General features: G+C 34.8%; 1 protein-coding gene across 1 annotated transcript in view; it reads left to right on the forward strand.

Moving 5' to 3' along the window:
• LOC107021532 (probable magnesium transporter NIPA9) overlaps window positions 1-10,576 on the forward strand; it is a 17,347-nt gene extending 6,771 nt beyond the window's left edge. Inside the window, exons 4-9 of the mRNA XM_015222211.2 lie at window positions 3,731-3,819; window positions 4,847-4,903; window positions 4,983-5,041; window positions 6,661-6,781; window positions 7,041-7,189; window positions 10,136-10,576. Of these exons, the coding sequence (XP_015077697.1) occupies window positions 3,731-3,819; window positions 4,847-4,903; window positions 4,983-5,041; window positions 6,661-6,781; window positions 7,041-7,189; window positions 10,136-10,355 (695 nt within the window). The 3' untranslated portion in view covers window positions 10,356-10,576. The remainder of the gene's footprint in view (window positions 1-3,730; window positions 3,820-4,846; window positions 4,904-4,982; window positions 5,042-6,660; window positions 6,782-7,040; window positions 7,190-10,135) is intronic.
• The last annotated feature ends 946 nt before the right edge of the window (window positions 10,577-11,522 follow it).

Here is an 11,522-nt window from a genome sequence, read left to right on the forward strand (position 1 = left end):
GGGGGGGGAGGGAGAGGGAGGGAGGGAGGGAGAGAGAGGGAGGGAGAGAGAGAGAGAGAGAGAGAACTTATTTGTTTATTTTTTCTCTAAAGTGATTGTACAAGATCATTTTTTTTTGGGAAAGGTAACATTTACTTCTATATATCCACAGGTATACTACATCAAAGTGTAGTTCCCCTCCAAAAATTTATACTTGCATCAGCCCTAATATCTTCTAGTTACAACCAGTCAATAACATTAAAAACATCTTCAGAATTTTCAGTTACTTCTTGCTTACACCAAAATTAATAAAGACCTAGGCAGTTTATCTTTATCTTCTGAATATTGTTGTACTTTCCTTCAAAACATCTTTGATTCCTTTTATTCCAAATTGTCTGCTAAATGCATGCTGGGACAATCCTCCATCTCTCCTCCTCTTTTCCTGCATTTCCATCGCTGTTCCAGCATTTTAGAACTTCTGTGATTCTTCCTGGTTTTGTCCACTTGATCTTCCTCTTGTGAATGAACATCTGCCATAATTAATCTCTCCATTTGCGGTGTAAAAAGAGATGGTTGACTGTCTCCACCTGTTCTTCGCATAAATAACATCTAGAGCAAAGGTTGTGTTTCCTCTTGTTCAAGTTTTCATGTGTCAAGACTTCCTCCTTTGCCAAAAGCCACGTGAAATAGTTCACCTTGTATGGGATTTTTGTTCTCCAGATCATCCTCTAAGGCCATTCTGCTTGCTGCTCTACAATAGGTCTCCATTCTCGATATGCAGATCTTACAGTGAACTCTCCCTTTCTCTCTCCTTCCCATATTCTTGCTCTTCTGTTAGATTAGTAGCCCTATCCATTGTGTCATGAAATCTTGCTATGGATGTTATTTCCCAGTCATTTAAGTTTCTTCTCAGATGTAAATTCCACTTTTGTCCTGTCCATAAGTCTGCCGCTGATGCTTCCTGTGCTTCACTTAGACTATGTAGCTCAGAAAATGCTTATTTGAGTGTCTCCTCTCCACACCAGATGACATTCCAGAAGGCCACTTTTTCTCCATTACCAACCTTACATTTTGTTCTATCTTTGACCAGTAGCCATATCCACACTACAATCATAAGGGTTGGTCACCCCCTCTGTCATCCACTTGTCCTCCATGCCATATTTTGTTGTTATTACTTCCTTCCATAAAGACTTCTGGTGAGGCAAATTTCCACAACCATTTCATCATCAAGCTCTTATTCTGCGTACTCAGATCCCTGATGTTGAGTCCACCCCCTCTCTTGCTAACTAGAAACTCCTACCAATTGACCAAATGGTACTTCTTCTTATCTTCACTGCCTTTCCTTAGAAAGTTCTCCTAATTGCATCTAACCTCTTGGTTACTTTGGCTGCTGTAGGAATATAGACATTATGTATGATGGCAAGGCATCAGGACACTCTTGACTAGAGTAAGTCTGCCCCCTGAGGATAGATATTGACACTTCCAATTCACGAGCTTCCTTTCACACTTTTCAATTACACCACTCCATATTCCACTTGATTTGCTCTTAGTCCCCAAAGGCATTCCCAAGTAGGTTGTTGGTAGTTCACCTACTTTCCCTCCAAGCTTGTAAGCTAAGTCCCCAATATTTGGTACTGTGTTTACAGGATAGATGGAACTTGTTAACACAGCCTCAAGAATATTTAAAATGACTCTCAAAATTAGCATGTGCTCCTTTACAGCTCCACAGAATACTAAAGTGTCATCGGCATACTGTAGATGAGTGATCTCTAGATTGTTTCTCGTATTCTCCCCCACTTTGAAACCTCTGATCCAACCATTTGCTCTTGCAGTCTGGAATAGGTTGCTCAACACTTCCATAGCCATGATAAAAGAAAAGGAGATAGGGGGTCCCCTTGTCTCAAACCCCTGTTTGATGGGAAAAACCCACATGGGTTTTTGTTGATCAGAATAGAGAATTTCACTGAGCTTATGCAGTGTCTGATCCACTTTAACCATCTTTGACCAAAACCCATCCTTTGCATCATCTTCATCAAAAAGTTCCAATTGAGGTGATCATATGCCTTCTGGATATCCAGCTTGCATAGGATCCTGGGTTGTTTGTCCTTTTTCCTGGAATCAACACATTCATTGGCTATCAACACTGCATCCATGATCTGCCTGCTCTTGGTAAAGGCCATTTGTTGCTTGTTCACAAGCTTATGCATCACCTTCTTTAGTCTTTCAGCCAAAAGCTTATGCATCACCTTCTTACAAGATCATTTCCTGACTGCCAAAAGAAATTAGTAGCCTATGGAATCAATTTTTGTGTATGACCATCTTCAATCCACCGCTATTTTACTCTCCATTCTCTATATTTGGACAGTAAAATAGAGAATGAGCACTCCAACCCCTCTTTATTCTAGACTCTATTCTTCATTTTTTAGAGAGTTGAATTTTAGTTCTCCAAATTTGGGGAACTACTATTTGTTTATTTTTTTTCTTAAGTGATTGTACAAGATCAGTTTCCTGACTGCCAAAAGAAATTAGTAGCCTATGGAATCAATTTTTCTGTCCATCTCCAACCCAACTCTATTTTACTCTCCGTTCTCTATATTTGGAGCGTAAAATAGAGAATGAGCACTCCAACCCCTCTTTATTTTAGACCCTATTCTTCATTTTTAGAGGGTTGAATAGTTGGAGAACTACTATTCACTCTCTATTTCACTTTTTCAATATTTTATTAATATTTCTATTATTTTCTAATTAACATATATTATTTGCATACAATGTCATTAATTAAATATCTAACATTCAGAATTCTGTTTAAATTCAATATAATATTTTTTAAATATATTATTTAATATATACTACTTTCATCCCGAACTAAAATATTTTAAATTTTTTCTAATTTCCGTCAATAATATAATTTTATTTTTATTATTAATTTTTACTGGAAAGAATGCTCAAAATCAAAATGATAAGATGAAAATTTTAATTTAAAAATACAATACGTAACATAATAATCTAATTACAAGATAAAACACAATGCAATACATAACATAATAATTAATTTATCACAACAGTAATTTAGTAATCCGGTAGGTCGGTTTCAAATTTAGCATTATTTGGAAAAAAAAAATTAGGGTATGATGGTAGATGATGAAAATCTCTGGTTTGAACAATTTTTAGCTAGACATAAAAAAATTAAGGACCAAAATACTCATTTTGAACTCTGTAATGCATTAATAGAACATTTTTGGGAGTAACATAATAATTTTGAAAGTTGAGTGTTTATGTAATTGTACTTCACTTTTATTTGAATTTGTTATTAATTTGTATATTATATAATATTTTCTTGCAATTTATGTAATTTAGAAATTTAAAATAAAATATAATTTTATATTAAATAAAAAAATTAAAAAAATAAAATTTATATCACATGAAATTTATATTAAGTAATTATTTGGGGAAAAAAAGTAAGAAATGATTTATATTATGAAATAAGAAATTAAGAATGAAATAGAAATAATAATATAATATCGATGAGAGAGAAAAAGTTTCATTTTTAGTGAGTAAAATAGAAAATTGGGTTGGAGTTGGTTGTCTGGAGAAATAGAGAACTCTATATTTGGAGTGTAAAATAGAGTTTAGGGTTGGAGATGCACTTCTTCTTTTCTAATGGAACCTTATACCTTACATGCTGACATGTTCCATTGGGATGTGAATATCTGACAAACTTTAACTTACCATTTCTCTTTTATCTGTTCAGCTGTTGGTGCTGGAGGGGAGGAGCAGCAGGCTTCTGCTATCTCAATTTTTCACCTACCATGGCTGGCATGTGCTGTTGCAATCTTGTTTGTAGGTATCTTATTCTATGCGCAATACAAGACTTTAAGTTAGTTGCTTGAGAAGGTTTTCCCTTATCATTTATGTTTGGAGTGATTAGGTGCTGAGTTCCTTTTGTATATCGGTTCCTATATTGTTAATTTATGAAAAGACCTCTGTCTACTTGTAGAATCAATCCTTTCAATGCACGTGTTTCCCTTAACCAAGAACACTTATAGTAAGCAGGCACCTAAAAGAGGGTCTAATAAATGTGGCAGTGGGAATCAACCACTGATAGTATTTTTGCAGCTGATTATTTGATGATGTTGAACATCTTTAAGCATTCCCCATCATCACCCCTTCTACTCCCCCCCCCTCTCTGCAGAACTCAATCCCAAACATTACTTTAGTTTGGGCGAGTTTAATAATGGTCCTTTTTCTTTACAAACGTCCTAGACATTGGTAAAGTTGATCCAAGAACTCATGCTCTCTAGAATTTTATGCGACTGATACAGATTGTCATAACAAATTTAGGACCAGTCGTGTCCTCTTTAATATTCTGATAGTTTTTCCAGCATGTGCCTATTTTAGGGACACAGGTTACCTTCATTTGTATACAATACAAAGCATATTTTTCTGTCAGTTTCCTGGATAATTTGTCCTACATGAGCATGTATTTGGAATTTGATGAAGGGAGAAGATTTTATCTATCTAAATTTAGTGAAGGAGACTGCTTGGTGCTCTCTTTGGGGACCACTATTGCTGACCAACTATTACAGGCTCATTTCTCTAATATCTTTAGAAGAGAACATTTAACTAGATTTGCCATACCCACTGGCCATTGCACTGCGTAATAACTTTCTTCATTTAAGTAAATATTCACTGTACTGCAAGGTTCTTACTTCTTGGGTTGTGTGGAATACTTTTGGATTGATTTGTACTTGTATTGTTCTTTTTATGAAATATCCACATATAGTTTTGAGCCATTAGGACTGAAGGGGTATTTAAATGCTTTTGTACCTTTTGAATTCCGAAATCTAATACTGTTCAATGGATATAGGTACTTCTTAATGGATGGCTTCGCATTTATAGACGGCAGCGTAGAGAACAAGAGCTGGTATGAGTTTTCCACTGAGTTCTTACATATGATGCTATTGAACATGCCTGATGCCATATGCAAATTTTCCCCAATGCAGATGCAATATGAAGTCATCGAGGAAATTATTTATGGACTGGAATCTGGAATTTTGTTTGGGTATACTTCTTCTCTTAAATTTATCTTTTGCTTTTTTTGATAACAGGAGCAGCTTATTTCTTGTACATTGACCTAAAATGCAGCAGAGCCTAAGATGCAGAAACCTCATACACTAAATGACCCTCTAATGACAGTCTCATCAATAGATGGAACTTTGTATTGATGCATACTAAATGAGAGTGGAATAGTACCAGACCTCTTAAATCACTGTAACGTCCAATAATGAGAACGAATAGGCTTGTATTAAATAATATTTGCAAATATGCCTCAGTCCCAAACAAGTTGGGATTGGCTATACGATTCCCTACTTCTTTAAGCTCATTTCATATCATCATCATATTAAATTAAAATAAAAGTAAAAAAATAAGTTAAATGATATAACAATATTAATATTTGCAGTTCCTACCAAGTCTAAAGCTTATCCTCAACTAGTATATATTGCATATATGTTTTTTTTTCTTCCATTGTATCGTATGTTTAGCTAGGTCTGCATTGATCCCAAAGATTTATAGATCCTTCGAGACAAATTTATTCCATGTGTTTTAAGGTCTACCCCGTTCTTTTTAGCACCTTTAATTACAATAGTTTGGCAAAAATAAGGCACCTAGGCCTCACTTAACCCCAAAAGCTAGCTAATGAGGGGAGGATTGCTCAAGTCCATATAAGGAGACCTAGCCCATTCCCCAACCAGTGTGGGACTTTTACCCACTCTAGCATCCCCCTTCATGCCTAGGCCCAACTGGAGCGTGAACCAGGAGCCCAAACGGGGATGAACCTGACTCTGATACCATGTAAAGATATGGCACTAGGCCTAACTCAACCTCCAATGCTAGCTCATGAGGGGAGGATTGTCGAAGTCCATATAAGGAGAACCGCCAGTCCATTCCCTAACCAATGTGGGACTTTTACCTACTGTAACAAGTTTCACACATACAGGCTGGTGCATCTGTATGTCGACTCAACACATATCCAAAACCATCTCAGGCAACCTACTTGTATCTTATCCTCAATGTGTGCTACTTACACTTTCTGGCGAATGTGGTCATTTTTAATGTTATGTAATTTGGTATGACAGTGCATCGTCTTAGCATCTGCAACACTCATCTTGGACTTTTAGTAGCCCAACTTTTGCTTCCATATGACATTGTCAGTTTTATAGTTCTATAAAACTTACCTTTTGGTAGGCATCTTTCTACCACATAACACCTCGATAGCACTTCTCCACTTCAATTCAACCATCGGATTTTATTCCTAATAATACCATCTGGATCTATCATTCTGTTCTTTACATTCTCTTCAAATGGCAAGATATTATTTATTATTTAAAATCTCAAAATGCAAATTAACAACTGTCTACAGTTCTTTTTGTTGCTTGATTAGTTCTCTTATAGCTGGGTTGTTATTAACATATGTTGCAATCATATTAATTAACATGTATGTTTGATTGCGTTGAGTAAATTTCATTTGGTCTTCATGTAGTACATGCTTGCTAAGGTCATAAAGTTCCTATGTCATGTGTGGGTTGTTTATTTTCAATCTCAAAGTGTTGGTGGTTTATTAAGATCAGGATGCCCTCCCATCATAATACAGATAATGACTCTATAATATGGTTATTACAGGATTTCATCTGTGATATCAAAGATGGGATTTTTATTCTTGGAGCAGGGATTTTCCAAGTTGTTGGTGCCGATTTGTATTACAATAAGCATTTGTTGTAGTGCTTCTGGTTTTGTATGTCAGGTACTCCTTGTAATCAACATTATTTATATCAGCTATAACCACTTACCGGTGTATATCAACATTATTATATTGTGACTCCAAACATAGCATTATCATGATCAAACACGTTCTTCCCTTGTCTGATTTTGGTCAACATCACGTTAACTAGCAAACATAGATGAGGCCATGAAATCACTAAATTCTTTTTCCCTTCAAGAGAACTATCATCCATTCTATTTTATGAATGGTTTTCACCAAGTACTTCTATTCTTCCAAACAGACACGTGGCTTGAAGCATGGAAGGGCAATTGTAGTATCCACATGTGCGGCTGTTGCATCTATCGTAACAGGTGTCTTTGCTGGTATGTTTGCTTTGGGTGAACGCTTGCCTTCAGCACCAACATCTCGTCTCTGGCTCTTGCTTGGATGGTATGTATGACATGTTCATTTTCTTTGCCTTTTTGCCATTTATCGTTGGACTTATTACCATCCATTTTGCTCGTCAAGTTTCTTTGTTACAATAGAGGCAAGGCCCTCTTGTCTTGTCTCCTGATCCCATGAAATATGGTTTTTCAAAACTTAATTACTTACTCGGGATAAATAGGAAGATTCATTAGTTTTTGCTGAACTTGCTTATATATCTTTGTGAGAGCCTTTTCCCCCCTCTCTACTTGGATGACAAGTGGGTTTCATAACTTCACTGATCTTATCTTTATGATTACACATAGTAGTCCCTCCAATTGAATGTCTTGTTGCACTTAAAGGATGTGGCCTAGTGGTTAACAAAGTAGGTTGAGAATCATGAGGTCTAGAATTCAAATTTGAGTGCAAGCAAAAACACTAGGTGATTTTTTCTCCATTTGTTCAAGCCTTGTTGGATGTGCCTAGTGGCGTAGCTACATTGTCCCAAGGGTGATTAAGCGAACACCCTTACTCGAAAAATTATATTATGTATATAGAGGTCAAATGTCACCTTATGCAAGTTTATAGGTCAAATATCACCTAGGCAAATATCTTGTACTTACTCCATTTCAATTTGTTTGTCTTAAATTTCGTTGGTCTATTTAAAAAAGAATGTTCCCATATTTAGTAACTCCTTACACGAAACATCCTACATGACGTATTTAAGACCACCAAATTCAAAGGGTATTTTGGTACGTTACGTAGATCTATAATTTAAGATCACAAAAATCGAAGTCTTCTTTATTTTTTTAAATTCCATGTCGAGTCAAACTAAGACAAACTAATTGAAGTGGTGGGAAATCAAATTTTGAATAACCTTGACCTAAGTTACTTGGACTCGCCAAAATCGGTCCGGCACCCGTGTCGACACGACAGAGACACGGGTAAGGGTGTGGGATCTGTGTCAAACAAGATCGGGTGTGTTGACCAATAATTTAGAGTAGAAAATTGAAATTTTGATAGCTCAAAGTAAAGATTTGAATAGATCAGAAACAAATACCTTCAATTTTTTGATAACTGAACAAATACCTTCAATTTTCTGCTATATAATGATTTATACTAGTCCTTTGTGGCCTTCAAAGGTTTTTTCTTGATAATTTAGAGTAATGTACCATCGAGGAGTTTCTAGAATCTTCGTGTGGTACCGAAGCTCTCGTGCTAAGCACACATTGGTGTATGAATTTGTGAGAGATAAGAGTTGTGGCACCGTTTTGGAACTGAAATAGGGGTCTTCATCTTTTTGTTTCACTGGCTACTTCGGTCTATACATGAATGGAGAAGAGGGGAACGTGAGTCATGGTTTTGGGTCAGATTTGGTTTGAACTTTGAACGTTGGGCTAAATTTGGCTGAATACTTGGACATGGATAATGGTCCATAACATAAATGAGACCAGTTCCTTGGAGTCTTCTTATCAAAAATAAAATCAAAATTAGAGTATTCTTTAAATGAAAAATAATACACTCTAACTATGGTGGTTTTTTAGATTAGTTATTTTTTTTTGTCTTGATTTTTTTTTCCCACCCTTTTTTTAGACTCTAACTTGAAAGTATCATTTTTAATCTTCACTCTGCACTGTGCAAATTCTTTTCCAATATACATATCATTTTAAAGATTATGTCCAAAATGATAGTGATTATTATCTAGCGTTTTCTTCTCAGTATCTCATGCAAAAGACTTCAAAAAATCAGTTCGAATTAATCAATCAACTATAACAGTCAATGAATTCACAAGATTATTACTTTTGATGCACTAGTGACTATGGTAATAACTATTACTACATAAAATTCAATTTTTACCATTCAAACTATAAACTTCTTCAATATATTAACTACATTTTTCAATTATTCTTACAAAATACCTCTAAAAATTGTGTAAAAAGTAAACATGCAATCTTAGAAGTAGCTTTTAATTGAAAATTGTTTATCAAACAATTCTGAAAATTTAAAAGTCGAACTCTACAAAAGAAAATTTAACAGTAAACCTGCAGAATCGAATGATGAAGTTTAAGATGGGGCAATGCCTTGTGTAGAAAGGACATTATTTCGTGTATTTTTAAATGAGTACTATAAAAAAATATTTCAAGAGATGAAACCTCATCAAGAGAAACGAATATACTTTTACTATTAGGATTTCTTTTGTTGACTTCTATATGTTAGTCTTGATTTTATAAAATTGTGTTTCTGTTACAATTCTTATTATGGTTTCGTTAAATATTGTGCTGTTTGATTTACAACTTTTGGTGCACGCACATCAAAAGTTTTAATTGACATCATTCAAAAGTTTGAACGTCCTTGATGAATTCCTTGCTACGCCACTGCCTTTGTCAGTGGGAGTTAGCATGTTCTTTGTGGAATTATTTAAAGTGCACTAGCTGGCCTCAACACCAGTGTTCTCAAAAAAGAAAAATGAAATGACTTGTTTTCACGTTAAGAAGTGAGTTTCAAGATAAATGGTGAAAGCATATATCTTTTAGTGACCTGGTGGAATATGTGAACCTAATATTACCTTCAAATTCTTTTAAAATTTTAATGGGAAAAATGTTAGCATTTGAAAGAATCAATGTGGGTCATCTGTAACTTTTAATCACAGAAAGTTTGTTTGTAAGTTGTTACTTTAGAAACTTTATATTGTTCTATTGTTTGGAATTTCCATAAGTACCATCATATTATTAGCACATTACAAGATGTTTTGAACTAAAGTATACAGCTGATTCTTTTTTTTTCCCTTTTTTGGGAATAAGTGCACATCAGTTCACATGTTAAATTAGAGTGTTGCATCTTTTGTATTCGTGGTTTATATCTGTTATTTAAATGCCTTGGTCGTCTTCCTGGGATTCCTACATTTATAAGGGATTTGGAGACTTTTTGCTGTAGCAAAAGAAATGCTGTTGATATGGAGATGTTTGTGTACAGGATGTGCATCATTGTTGGTGTGATTCTGCTGGTAGCTTCAACACGGCTGGTGAGAAGCCTTCCCCGGTCTTGGATACATGTTGTAAGAAGTGGGGTTGACAAAAACGTAGGTGTTAGGCAATCTGTGGCAACACGGAGTAGAGATACTAGTCCTAGCACTGTTATCCAGGCGTCAACTTTACATCATTTGATAGCAACTCCCTCTAAAGCTAAAGCTTGACTGTGTCGTTACTCAAAAGTTGGACTTGTATATGTAACTTTGAGGGCTGTTGTTAGTAATCGCATTGTATTTGGTATGTACAGTAGAGTGCAGGTTGTTTGAGGCTGAGGATTCATTCATATACATGAGAATTGAGTGGTCACTTAATATTGTTACCCTTCTTCTTTCTGTCTCTCCAGTGGGCAGAGAATCAATGAAAATACAACTGAATTGTTCTTTTTCTTTTTGCTTGGTTTGGTTTCAAGCAAAATATAATCGAAAAAAATTGAACCAATCCAATTGTTTAAATTTGAGTTGGAAATCAAAATAAGCCACAAAAATATAAAAGTAACCAAAATAAGTCACTTTTTAATAAGCAACTAAAATAAGCTTAGTGGAAAAAAAGTTTTACTATATTCAATTTTCTAAACGTTTTCCGTTAGTGTCATAACGTTTATTTTTAATTATAACGGAACTTTTTCTTCCACTTTATAAAGTGGACCTTTTCATTTCACTTTATAAAAAGTTATCATTTCATCTTCACCTTCACCTTCTCTCCCTTGCCTTTTCATGGCTCCCAAAAAAAAATTCACTTTGAAGATGGTCTCAATCCGACAGTTTGAAGAGGTCCCATACTAAACAAATCAAAATTTTGGAGTAGCACAACCTGACAACATTGAACTCATATTCGTTGCTTTAGGTGCAAAAATAGGTAAGATTGCAGCCTTATACTTGTAGGGAATTTTTATCTTTTTTAGAATGTGATTTTGGTTTGATTTACTTTCAACCTTAGACTTAATTTAGTTTTGGTTAGGAAGGCATCTAAATTCATTGATAGAAAACTTTAGGTTTACACATCCTATAAAAGTTTTAATAGTAACACTACTTCAAAATCATATGAAAATAAAATAAAATAAATTAAGAGGCAGAATAGTGTTTTATCGAAAAATAATTAGAAAGAGATTATTTTGTTTTAAGAGATTTCGACTTTTAGGAGTCGCCACTTAATTTTTAAGGAAAATTAAGAAAATTTGTTTTCAAATAACTTAAACAGAAAAATTGTTTGAAAACTTTTTTAAAAGGGTTCGGGAATTCTTATTAACGTCTTAGGAAGGTTTTGAAGGCACCTAAGACGTTCCGCTTAATGCGGCTTTCCGGCAACTAACCATTTGACTAATATGTTTTTTA

Source organism: Solanum pennellii, chromosome 6 (assembly GCF_001406875.1).
Source record: "Solanum pennellii chromosome 6, SPENNV200".
In the NCBI taxonomy this organism is placed as follows: Eukaryota; Viridiplantae; Streptophyta; class Magnoliopsida; order Solanales; family Solanaceae; genus Solanum; species Solanum pennellii.